The 13037-nt window shown below is 42.2% G+C and overlaps 1 protein-coding gene across 1 annotated transcript in view; it reads left to right on the top strand.

Annotated features, from left to right (window-relative positions):
* fat3b (FAT atypical cadherin 3b) overlaps nucleotides 1-13037 on the top strand; it is a gene marked incomplete at both ends in the record, with an annotated part of 116406 nt that overhangs the window by 40097 nt on the left and 63272 nt on the right. The window contains 8 exons of the mRNA XM_084074202.1: nucleotides 2345-2620; nucleotides 3224-3434; nucleotides 4976-5190; nucleotides 6604-6762; nucleotides 6990-7111; nucleotides 7548-7730; nucleotides 9171-9285; nucleotides 10145-10426. Coding sequence (XP_083930328.1) covers nucleotides 2345-2620; nucleotides 3224-3434; nucleotides 4976-5190; nucleotides 6604-6762; nucleotides 6990-7111; nucleotides 7548-7730; nucleotides 9171-9285; nucleotides 10145-10426 — 1563 coding nt within the window. The remainder of the gene's footprint in view (nucleotides 1-2344; nucleotides 2621-3223; nucleotides 3435-4975; nucleotides 5191-6603; nucleotides 6763-6989; nucleotides 7112-7547; nucleotides 7731-9170; nucleotides 9286-10144; nucleotides 10427-13037) is intronic.

Here is a 13037-nt window from a genome sequence, read left to right as displayed (position 1 = left end):
TACTTTGCTGGTATAAATGATAACAGCATAGAACATTGCATTGCACACATGCATTGTTTGAGAACTTTAGTTTTTAGAAATATTACTTTTGGTACATTTTGATGCCTTACTCTTTGTGTGTGTGTGTGTGTGTGTATGTGTGTGTGTGTGTGTGTGTGTGTGTGTGTGTGTGTGTGTGTGTGTGTGTGTGTGTGTGTGTGTGTGTGTGTGTGTGTGTGTGTGTGTGTGTGTGTGTGTGTGTGTATTTTAAACACAAATATATCATTGAACAACATAATTTGGTAATTCTATACCTTCAAAGACAGAATTTAATCCAGTATGGATTAAACGTGTCTCATTATGAAAGCATTCTGTGAAAAAGGAAAGCTCACAAGCCGGTAGATGTGCCTTTTTTAAACATACAGACTTGGTGTAGAGGGGAAAGGTTAAACCCACCCACAAAACAAAAACTCACTGTACATTACACCATTGAGTTTTTCTGGGTGAGTTTTCCTACCCCCGGGGTGAGTGTTCCTACCCCCGGGGTGAGTGTTCCGAGGTGAGTTTTCTCAGGTCCTGAGGTGAGTTTACCCACCCCCCGGGGTGACTGTTCCTACCCCCGAGGTGAGTATTCCTTTTTCAGTTGAGGTGAGTTTGTCTTGAGGTGAGTCTTCTTGTATTCATCCAGGCAGACACAACCACAAGGCACAATCAGCCAAATTGTCGCATGCGCATGCGCAGGTTTGTGGATTGTATATATAGATACATTTATTAATCTTGATCCAAGGCCAGGTGGATGTGCACAACAATTATTTTTAAATTACAATCCACTAAATTGTTTTCCCCCCTGAACATCCACTTTAGAAACACTGATTAGTGTGGTTGCCCAATGCCCATAGGCAGCTACTGTACTTTACATGGTGCTTCAAGCAAGTGTCTAACTTACAGCTAACTAAGTAACTATACATGTACATACCATTCCATAACATATTGTTGGCTGGGGCTAAATTGCTGTATATATGTAGACCTAGTACTTCTTGAAAATGTTTGCTTTTGTAAATGTACACTAACTGCAGCTCCCCCTTAAAGCCTGCATCGCGTTTCACACTTTGTGCTCCTGTTACATGTATACATTATCTTGTCAAAATCTCATTTTACTTTGACTTTTCTACTTTTGAAAGTACATTCCTCTCAAATGCCATTCCTATTAAAAAAGTCATTTTTCTTTTCTATGTTTTCAGTGAGCTCACACTGTTTCTTCAAAAACAGTATTTGTTCTAGTTTTGGAGTTATGATCATCGGTTTGGTCCTTTGTGCTGACACATACAAAACTCTGGCTAAACTCCACCCCACTTTAAGTTGTGTTCTTATTTCTCCATGATACATGAATTGCCAGAAGTCCTTCAATTTCAATACTACATAGACATAATGAACTTTAAAATGTTTGCAATATTCCACCTTTCGCTCATAACCAAACGTGATTAACGGTTTTGGAGAAATGAAGGTCAGAAAGACACATTATAATCAAGGAAAACTCAGCTGTTTTTGCTGAGTCATGTTACAACTCAAATCATAAGCCAAGCTGTGCTGTGCATTTTTCAGTGCCTTTCATTCTAGTCTAGCTATCAGTATCCCTATGAGCATAATTGGCCGTGGGAGGGAGGGATGGAAGGGCTTCGCTGCACCAGCGATTCTGCCTTGTCAGTTGGGGGTGTTGAAGGGTGCAGGTGCTACGTCCTCCCGGGAGGGGGGTCCTCTCTGGCAGGTGAGCCAGTAGGGGCAGCAGAGACAAGACTACAGTGACATCATGTATGGGGAATTCGAGAATTGACATAATCACTACATTTGGAGTAAAAAAGGAGAAAATAGCTGGCTACTCTAAATTATATATCTCTGCTGTCAGGCAAAAACCACTCCAAAATGTTCATTTTTTCAGGAAATGAATAAAAACAAAACAAAACGTGGAGTTAGGAGGTTTTGTTCATCATTGATAAGTGCAGCTGAGGTTGGAGGTCAAAAGGGGGTGGAGCCTGGAGTCAGTAAAACCAGCTAACTCCACCCCCCTTTGGTGGCGTTAGCTGGTTTAGCAGAAAGTTTGAGGATCCAATGGAGTTAGCTGGTTTTGTCAGAAGCGCTTTTTAATACTTTTCATTGGTTCAATCTTTTTTTTACCAACACACAGACGTAAAGGGTGTTCAATAGCACTGCTTTATGGGAAAAAATGCAAAAGCATAAAAATTAGCTGGTTTCTGCCCGACAGCAACGATATTTGTTTTAATGAAACGTTGAACTGTATGTTGTAGAAATATAATAATTGTATTTCCCTGTGGATTCTTCCTCTCTGTCTGTTTCTCTACCCTCTCAGGTGTTAATCAAGGTCCTGGACAGCAATGACAACCCCCCCGTCTTCTCCCAGCCCGCCTATGATGTCAGCGTCTCAGAGGACGCGCCAGTGGACACGGAGCTCCTGCGTCTGAGAGCTTCAGACATGGACGACCGCGCACGCTTGAGCTTCTCCATCTACGGCAGCGTGGATCCAGCCAGCATGAGGCTGTTCAGAGTCAACCCTGGTACTGGAGCAGTTTACACCACAGACAGACTGGACTATGAGGCCAGGACGCAGCACATCCTCACAGTTATGGTGAGAGAATGGACAGGGGGAACGAGAAGTGTGTGTGTGTGTGTGTGTGTGTGTGTGTGTGTGTGTGTGTGTGTGTGTGTGTGTGTGTGTGTGTGTGTGTGTGTGTGTGTGTGTGTGTGTGTGTGTGTGTGCGCGAGCGAGCGTGCAGCGTGTGTGAGCGTGTGTGTGTGCGAGCGAGCGAGCGTGCAGCGTGTGTATAACACACGCTGCATATAATATAAGGCTGCAGAGCACAGCACAAATTCATTATTCTGGTGAGCGAGTATAGAAAGGTACACACACACACACACACACACACACAAATCAAATCAAATCAAATCAAAATAAAAAATAATTCATACATATTATTATATTAATATATACATATATGTGTATAATATATATGTACTTTGTGTTTGTGGGTCTTTGTCCACTACACTATGTGTACACGTGCACGTTTTGAGCGCGTGGGAGTGCCTGTGCTTCCCGTCCAGGTTTTTACTCATCTTGGCACCTGCGCTTGGCTCTCCTTGACTTAATTTTCCTAATTCCTCCCGTTTTTCAACCTTTCCTATACCGCCCCGTCCATATTCATCTCCCTCCATCTCGCACTATCGCTCACAGGTCAAAGATCAGGAATTTCCATTTAACCGGGACCTGGCTCGTATCCTGGTGGGAGTGGAGGACTCAAACGATAACATCCCATACTTCACTAACACGGTGTACGACGCTGTGGCCTACGAATCCTCCCCAGCAGGCACCTCTGTGCTGCAGGTGACAGCTCTAGATAAAGACAACGGGATCAATGGGCTACTCTCCTATGATATAGAAGCAGGTGAGGTCCTGTCCGCAAGGCACCTTCTTTAGCTTACATTGTGCTTAGCTGATTGAAGAGATGAATAATGTATGCTACTGTAACTACAAGATGATTTCGTCAAACCAAAAGCCGACTGGATGTGTCCATGGACTTTAACCCATTAAGACAGCGTCATTTTTTTATTTCTTTGGCTATTTTTTGAAAAATCGTGAAAATGTGTGCAAATCTTTGAATATATATATATATATTTTAGGCGATTATGTTTTACTCATATTGAACCACTGACATAGACACATACGTTTTTTTCAAAAACTGTTAGGATTTAGAAGACATTTGTAGAATCCCCTAGAAGCAAAGATTTGAGTTACAAATGTTCGCTTAAAAAAAATATATATATTCAAAGATTTGCAGATCTACAAGCTCATCGGAGCTTGTATATCTGCTATTTTTGAATATCCAAAGTATAAAATAATGGTTACAATCTAAAATGACAGATGCTTTTCCCAGTCTTAATGGGTTAAAGCTAGTGGCCTCTCCTGACTGAGAACAGTAATTGCAACTGTAACACCTGGGATTCAAACCTGAGTCTCCCGCATGGGAAACCAATCTACCGCTCACACAAGAGGGGATCCCCGCTTGGCCAGGGGAGATATTGGGCTTATGCAGGTAGAGTTACTACCCAACCACTAGGTGTCCTACCCAACACCAGGGTAATAGAGATGTATTGTAACACTTCCTATGAAGCCAGTCTCTATAATACATTACAAACATACTTATAATGCATTATAATCTGTTTATCTGATATAAGCATTGTAGTCTGTAATATTATAATCTGTTATAATACATTATAGTGTGATTATAAGTAACTATATGTGGTCATTAAGTTAAGTAATTACATTACTGAAACTCTAGGCAGAAACATTAAATGTTTTTGCCTAGAGTTTCAACAAAAAAAAGTGTTGTTCTTGGATTGAATTTAATGCTATTATTTCACTTAAACCATTATGTTTCTTAAGTGTCAACACATGTACTAATGGGAGAGTAGTGAGACCACCTCCAACCACTGCAGATGTGATAGTTATATTGTTTCAACATACTCTAGCATGCAGATTTGTGAAAATAATGTTTTATTCATTAACATCAGTCCCGTATTGCATTAACCTTTTTCCTTGCAACATGAAAGTGTTAAGATGAAACCAACGTCATTAAACTCTCAGCTAAACCATAAGGCAAAAGGCGATTGATGCTGTTCACAAAACTGGTGAACCAGATGAAAGAGGGCAAAAAGAGGTGATCTCTTCACTCCTCCACTGTGGTAGAGTGTCTCTCACAATCACTAGTTACCGCTGTCATGTATTGATCATTGTCGTGGTCCTGTGCAGCTGTAAAACTGTAAAACCGCCAGAATTAGGGATTTGTGTCCCACTTCTGCCACCAGCGCTAAAAATAGATGAAATCCTGCCGGGAAATCTAGGCACTTAGCAAGTGTTAAAATAAATGTGTCCACCGAATCGATTAAATTACATTGTTTCACGTCTGAACCTCTGTGTGTCCTTCAGGTAACACGGGCGGTGTGTTTGGCATAGATAATGCCACGGGCCTTATCTTCACTGCGAAAGGTCTGGATTTGACCTCCGTGGGTTTTTATGTCCTCACGGTCCGGGTCACAGACAGCGGGTTCCCTCCACTGATGGCCACGGCTTCGGTCCGCATCTCCCTGACACTCTCTGACATCTCCAAGCCCAAGTTTTCCCAGAGGGAGTTCCAAGCTGAGGTAAGGTGATTGATTGTTGGATAGGTGGTTTGCGGTGATGGATACTGGATAGATCAGATGGACGGATGAACGGAGGGAAGGAGAGGCGGGTGGAAGGATGGGAGGGAAAGAGGGCAGAGAGACTGAATTCTGAAATGGGTAGAAGAGGACAGATAATGACGAGGGATCGACAGAGGGATCTCCAAGCCCAAATTCTCCCATAGAATCAGTGTTCCAAGCTGATATAAAGGGTGAACGGATGGAAGGAGGGATGATGATGGCTGGATGGATAAAGGCATGGAGAGATAGATGGTAGTGAATGGAGTGATAGAAACATGCACTGACGACAACGATATTACTATTACCAGTGGTCTGACATGTTTAGTCCAATGACAACGCACAGTACGACTCATAGTACGACTGACTTGACATTTTCCCAAGCATAGGGTGTTTAATTTTTGAGGAAGCCAGTGGATTGTATTAATTTTAGTACAGGGGGGCGGTCATAGCTGAGTGGTTAGTGAGCCTGCCTAGGGAGCCAGAGGCCCTGGTTGCCCCAGGTTCGATTCCAGGCCAGGTCAGCATATGTGTCGATGAAATGAAATTTGTCCCTGAGCAAGACTCTTAACCCCTAATTGCTCACAGGTTCTCATTGGAAACAAGCCCGCAAGGACTTTCATGAACGACCTGTTAAAAAAGGAATTATACAGTATAGACCTGATTCCAGGTCCTGCCCTCGGGTAGGAGATATGGTGCCTCTCTATTCAAGAAGGCAAAGGGCAGTGCCAGTTTCATCCCCTCTGCCATTAGGCTCCTTAATAAACACAAACCCCCTAATACCTGATCCACCTCACCTGGTCGAACGGGACTTGCTTGCTAATGCCCCCCCCCCCCCCCACGCACACGCACGCACGCGCGTGAAGGCAGGAGCCTGGATGAGCTGGACTCTGTGTGCTATTGTCTTCCATGGACATACATACATGCACACACACATGAAATCATACACAAGCACATTATGGGCGTTCCACAAGTGTGGAGAGGACATTGCTTTCTTTTAAAGACCCTTTTAAATTTAGAAAATTGAAGTACTTTGTTGGGTGTTTTAATTGTGGTGTATATTTATGTATGGTCTTGTCTTGAATGTACAGTTATGCATTGACCCGAGTAAAACGATTTCCCCTTGTGGATAATAAAGACATCTACTGTAATCTAATCTAATCTAATGGAGATGAACTTGTAGATGTAGAGACTTGAAACCTTTTCATGTACGATATGGTCGAAGCTATGCAGAGCCATTGCTGTGTTGATGGCGGTATTGTCCTTTGAGATTAATTAAAGGACAATAGAAGAATAGAAGAGATGTAATGCAATTATATTATAATTGCTTTACATCTCGTCTATTCCGTTCAGTCAGTGATGCCCCCACTTTTCCAGATCACAGAGAACAGCGCCATTGGAACATATGTGACCACTGTTAGTGCCCTCAGCCGCTCAGCGCTGGTTTATGACATCACGAGGGGCAACGAAGGCCGCTGCTTCTCAATCAACCAACACACTGGTGTCATCACCACCCGCAAACTGCTAGACTTTGAGGTTTGTTGGCCTTTTGTGTGTGAATATGTGTACACAATACAAAGAGTTTGATCCTTGTCCCCAAATGAGATATCCTGACTGTATAATACATGAAACATTTTGAAGTAATGCAAAACATTTTATATTCATATATTTGTGAATGGCTAAGACCCAAAACACTTTGGCTCCACCTTCTTCTCATTGGTTTCAACCAAAACTGTGTGCTCTTTTCTGTTTTTCATCATCAGTTTGTGACATCCTACTTCCTGGTAGTTTGTGCGTTGAGCATGGCTGGGGTGAAAGCCAACACTACTGTCATTGTCCAAGTGGGGGACATCAACGATAACCCACCTGTCTTCCAACAGATGAGGTAAGTGGGATGAAATTGGCCTCTATTCCTTTCAGGACATCACCGTCTGTTTCTCTGTCCTTCCATACAGTATATAAATCCTGTACTATCCACTCCCAATCACATCCATCACCATCTATCCATCCATTCATCCATCCAACCAGCAGTTTCATATGTGTACTTCTTTCTTGATGCTAAAGTAAAGTCAGAGTTAAGATTATGATTCATTCTAGTTGATGCATGATTTTCTATTTATATTCACATGTTGTTGAGTCCACTTCAGTGGACTTGATTGTCTTACTCAAGAGCACTTCAAAAGGTCTCATGTCTGCAATGGGGACAGCGCCTAACATTTCACTTAAGATTAATTCCTAGATAAGTGGAAAGTGTAAAACGACTCAAACTAAATGACCACTGCCTTCCAACACTTCCCCTGTGTCACCGTTTGTGCCTTCAGGTATGTAGGAGTAATCAGTGAAGCAGCTCCAATTAACAGTGTGGTCCTGGGAGAGGATGGCAATCCTCTAGTTATTCAGGCCTCTGATCGCGACCGCAATCACAATGCCCTGCTAGTATTTCAGATCATAGATGAGACCGCCCGCATGTTCTTCATTGTGGACTCAGGGACTGGATCAATCAGGTAGGTGTTGCTGTATAGAAAATAAATAAAATAAATAAAATAAATAAAATAAATAAAATAAATAAAATAAATAAAATAAATAAAATAAAATAAATTCTTCTTTTTTATTATTTTCTCGTTATTTTAGGGGTTTGGGGGGGGGGGGGGTGTATGATGAAGTATGGTGGAATAATTGGAGTAGTACTTTCTCAGGTTTCATGGAGTAGTGTTACTGAAGTAGGCTACTTATTAAAGGACATATCAATGGTCTGGCATCTTTAGCCCATTTGGCGACTCATCACGTTACTGCCGACTTACTTCATGCATGTAATGAGGAATTTGTCTTGGTGAGATTGGTGCATTAGATAGATACCGCAGAAAACCGAAAAAGCCATTGATATGATTCAATTCATTTCAGTACGGTATGAAAATCAACTCGCAGGGAATTGAACTTGCTTGTCTGCAACACACACAATTTTATTGCACCATTATCTTTTGTAAAAATAAGTTTCATTTATAGATGCAGCAAATTAATTGACTCAATTATTGCAATTAAGTTTGGTAGCTTTTTTGACAACTTTGGAGAAAATGTAAACATACATGAAATCTAGAAATTAAGTAATTAATGGAAGAATGGTCTATGATTATGTACTGCACGTACGGGATTATGTCCAAAGCTGTGAATAGACAGTTACATTTATTGATGGCAGTATGGTCCTTTAAAGCAGTGGTCCTCAACCCTTTCAGGCCGCGACCCCCCAAAATTATCATATTTGAACTGGGGACCCCCCACCCTGATAAGCACTTGGAATTGTAGGAGTTGAGGCATTACATTTTGTTTGACTTTTTGTTCCACAGATAAATGCTGTGAAAATAGTTGCGAGGTATTGTGAGCTTGTAGATCGGCTATTTTCACAATTTCTGCCTCTTTCTTATATTATTTGACAAATTTTGGCCAATGTTTGACACATTTTGATAGTATAGACCAATTATTTGTTTACTAACATTGAGACTGGATGCACAGGTGATTTGTTTCACGCAATCAATTCTCAACCAATTGTTTCGGGGTGCGCTGGTTTCAGCACACCCCGACCCCCTCTTGTGTGTTGGCTAGTGAGGCGCGTCCTAGCGAGAGCTGATAGAATGGGTTTCATTGAGCGCATACTGGTTGCACGCATACTGGTTCCCATCAGTGTGACGTCGTCTGTTAATGGGTCTATTGCTTGTTGATTACTTTTGATGCAGTAATGGTATTTCTTCTTTTCTTCTTTCTTTCTTTCTTTCTTTTTTTTAGTTATTAAAAAGGTCATAAAAGTCCTTAAATTGTCACTGCACTGTCATCTGGGGACCCCCTCCCAAATTAAAAAATAAATAAATCCTGGGGGTCCTACAGGTTGAGAACCACTGCTTTATAGTACCATGGAGTGATGTCACTAATTTTGAGTGATTCTTGAATTTTAGAACAATTGCCACACTGGACTATGAGACTTTCTCTGAGTTCCTCTTCCGTGTCCATGTGAGAGACAGTGGACAGCCTCCCAGGAATGCTGACAGCCCTGCAGAGGTCGTTATAAAGGTATGTGGGGCAGGGATTTTATGGAGGCCATGAGGGCAGCCTTGCCCCCTCGGTGTGGCATTATGCCCCTCAAATGCCAGGTCCACAGTGGCCTTGATGCACCCAGTTGATTTCACCATTTTCACCTCTGCCTATTTCCTGTCAGTATGAATTTTAGACACCAGAGTATTTTGTTGAGTTTCTGAATTCTTTACGTCCCCTGACTCCCCAAAACCATCTTCATTCCGTCACGGTGAATGAAGAGTCCATAAACGTTTTGCTGCTGTTAATCCTGGCTCCATGTTTTCATTTCAGAAAGTATTTTTCGTTTTTGGGTTCTGTATTCACCGTGAAGGAATGTAACGCAATGTGGTGTCAGAACTGGGGGGTCTCCGACTCCACCACATGCTTAAAGCACCACAAAACCTATTTTCAACCCCATTTTCAACGGTCCTCGCTAATGCTCATTATTAGCCTGGCTCCAGCCCCTGAATCGCTATCCACGTCCATTAAAAATATATATTCTGGTGATTCAGGGGTCTAACCGGCCCAATGGGGATAATCCCGTATGAACCCACTTTTTGGCCACGCCCTCACAAAACGTCTGTACTGAGAGGGCTTTCAGACTGAATAATGGAGTGAAACGAAATGAAAATTCAGGCTGAGTGTCAGGCTAGCTCATTATACGATGGCACTATGTCTGTCTACTTGTTCTCTGTCTCATCTTATAATGAGCATTAGTGAGGACTAATTATATAAAGATAAGGTTGAATATGGACAAAGTGCTCCTTTAAGTAGTTTTTATTTCCATAATAGTAATACTACCATCCCATCTTTAATATTTTACAATATTTTAACCTGTGTGTCTGAACTATCTCAGGTGATCAACATCAACGACTCCCCTCCCAAGTTCTCCCTGGAGTCCTACGAGACGATTCTCCTCCTGCCGACCTACGTTGGCGTCGAGGTTATTAGAGTCGAGGCCTCTGACCCCGATCTGACATCTGACCTCAGCCTGAACTCTGACACGTCTGTCAACTCCCAGCTGGTCTACTCCCTGCCAGACAGCAACCTGCAGCACTTCTCCGTGGAGCGGTCTACTGGTGCTGTGACTGTCACCAACCCCAACCTCAGCCAGGACCGCTACCGCTTCAATGTCAAGGTGAATGGAGTGAACCGCCGGGTCTTTGGTATTTGCCGATGTCCTTCCAGATGCCAAGTTATTAGTGCATCTGGGTCATGACTCACTACTGCCACGTTGTTATTATATTAACCCATCAAGACCTTAGGCCTATTCTACAAATGCCCTCTAAGTCAGTGGTTCTCAAACTGTTTTTGTGTCAAGGACCCCCAAATTGGGGTCCCTGGTACCAAACATCTGAAAATGTTTGGTACCAGGGACCCTCAGAAGAGAAGATTTGTTAAAATTCGAATATATTAAAAAAATGTCAAAACACTTTTCATATTTTGAAAATATAACATATTTCAAAAATAGGCAACCCTAAAATCTAAAATAACACTATTGTTTTCCCGGTTTTAATGGGTTAAAACATAATGTATGTGTTAGTAACAAGAGAAATGTAGTTACAGTAGTCATGATCAACAGTAAAAAAAAATATTCCTGGCTGCTGCCGTTAAACCTAGCTTCTTAGCATTTCCTAAGGACGAGCCTGACACCACCGTGATATCTTCTGAAGGCAGTATTGTTGTAAGGACACCCAGGCTTTTATCATAGGTCATTTAAAGCTGCTGAGTAAGCTCTCCAGAGATCATAGTTCTCCATGCCACCCCGGTCACTTAACATTAAGCAGCTACACATATTATACGTTGCGCTATTAACAGCCATTTGGACACGTCATAATCGGGAAGAGTAATTGCCTCTCTATCTCGGATAAATTACGCATAGCTGGCATGAAAACAAAAAGGGTCATGTCTTTAATGTGGGTTAATCGTGCTTGGACTAGTTCCGATCGGACACTCATTCATGTGCAGCGGCTATAGTATGATCCATGATTCACACAGACCACAATTAATCCGCGACAATTATATGGTCTAATTAAGCTGACCTACCGCAAGCCTCATCACCGCTGTGCACATTTCTCACACTGCTGCAGCTGTTTTTGTACCTTGGTGCTCCAACCACTCTCCCCACCCCCCCACCCCACCTGCAGTGGTTGTTGTTTTGTTATGTAAAACCTGGCTCGGCGTTCGCTCGCTCTCTGCTGTGCATGTCATGTTGGCTTACATCTTGTCACCGTTACACTGGCAGTATCTGCTTGTTCAGCATGTACCCGTGGGTGGGTGGGTGGGGTGGGTTGATGGGTCGGAGGGGGGGGGGGAATTGCGATCGCTGCCAAGTCTTCGTCCTGTTCGTTTAGACTTGTCCATGGAGAACCCCCCCTCCCCACTCCCGTAAAGTACAGCAATTGTATTATAATTTTTGAGATGAAGCCACTCATTGGCTTGGCTTTACCATAGTGAGTATGGTATTTTAACCACTTGAACCGTAGTGTTGCGGCGCGTTGTGAGCTTGTCGATCGGCTATTTCCGGCGAAGAGATGTGGTGTAGAAAGAAACAAGAGCAGACCAAGTCCAGAGCCAACTCAGGTCCGTTTTACTAAATATAGAGGGTTTAAAGCGGCACACTTTTTTTTAATGAATAAAATGTATTTTTGGCAATCTGTATAGAGTATGTTAATACAATAACTTATACAATTGGGGTGGTTGTATTTTGTCTCCCTGCTCTTCTATTGAGACCTTTAGATCCTGGGTCTAGGTGAGACATGACCTTTGATACAATCCTGTTTCTGGTTTGACACAAATTTTGACCTGAAGGTCAAGATTCAATTTATCCCCTGAGCAAGCAGGCAGGCTCTATTAGCTCAATGGTAAAAATGTCAGCACTTGCGCAGGAGTCCAGGGTAGAAGAGGAAAGTTACATAGTGCAGCTTTAAGTGGTTAAGCCATTAAGACCGGTAACCAGGGGTCATCAACATGCCGGCTTGTGATGTACATTTTCCTCATACTTTTTTTTTTGCCACGGACATACAAAATGAGTGGTCAGTAATATTACCATAAATACTAATATACGAGTCCATTAGACACGATGGAGAACACAGGCTGGGTTTTTAAAGAGTGGCAGTGGTTAGTCCTCATCCCTTTGTACTTTATTTTATGTCATTAAGTGGAAAGCTGAGAGGGAAGGCGTAGATGGAGCAATTTGTAACTCTGTTTCAAAAATTGCTTTAAAAGTCAATATTGTTATTATTTCCATGGCCATCCCTATACTTTTGACTACTTTCTACTTAACTTCACTTTCAGGGCTCAGACAGATTTTTCAAGGCCCAGTCATTAGGCATGCATGTTCTGTATCCGGTATCCGCCACTGTTTGTTACCTAGCTTAACAAGGTTGGAATACCTGTCTGGCAGTGTCCTACCTATTCTGAAGAAAACCTGGAGACTGGCAAGTCAGCCACTGTACAGTATACTGGCTCTAGTGTTTTTTTTTTTTTTTTTAATCAAAGATTTGCCACAGACATGGACAAGTCTTGCCACAGACAGGTTTGTCCTGCCAGAAACACATCTACTGTATGTCATTTTAGATTTGAGCTATAACCATTATTTTATACTTTGGGCTATTCAAAAATAGCAGATCTACAAGCTCATAGTGCGGCACCGAGTGCCACACTATGAGCTTGTAGATCTGCTATTTTTGAAAAATCTTGAACAAGATTATTGTGCAATTATTTGAATATATATATATTTTTAAAGG

Source organism: Gymnoscopelus microlampas (assembly GCF_963454915.1).
Source record: "Gymnoscopelus microlampas genome assembly, chromosome: 12".
In the NCBI taxonomy this organism is placed as follows: Eukaryota; Metazoa; Chordata; class Actinopteri; order Myctophiformes; family Myctophidae; genus Gymnoscopelus; species Gymnoscopelus microlampas.
The sequence above is the reverse complement of the archived record's forward strand: the minus strand, read 5'-3'. Positions and strand labels throughout refer to the sequence as shown.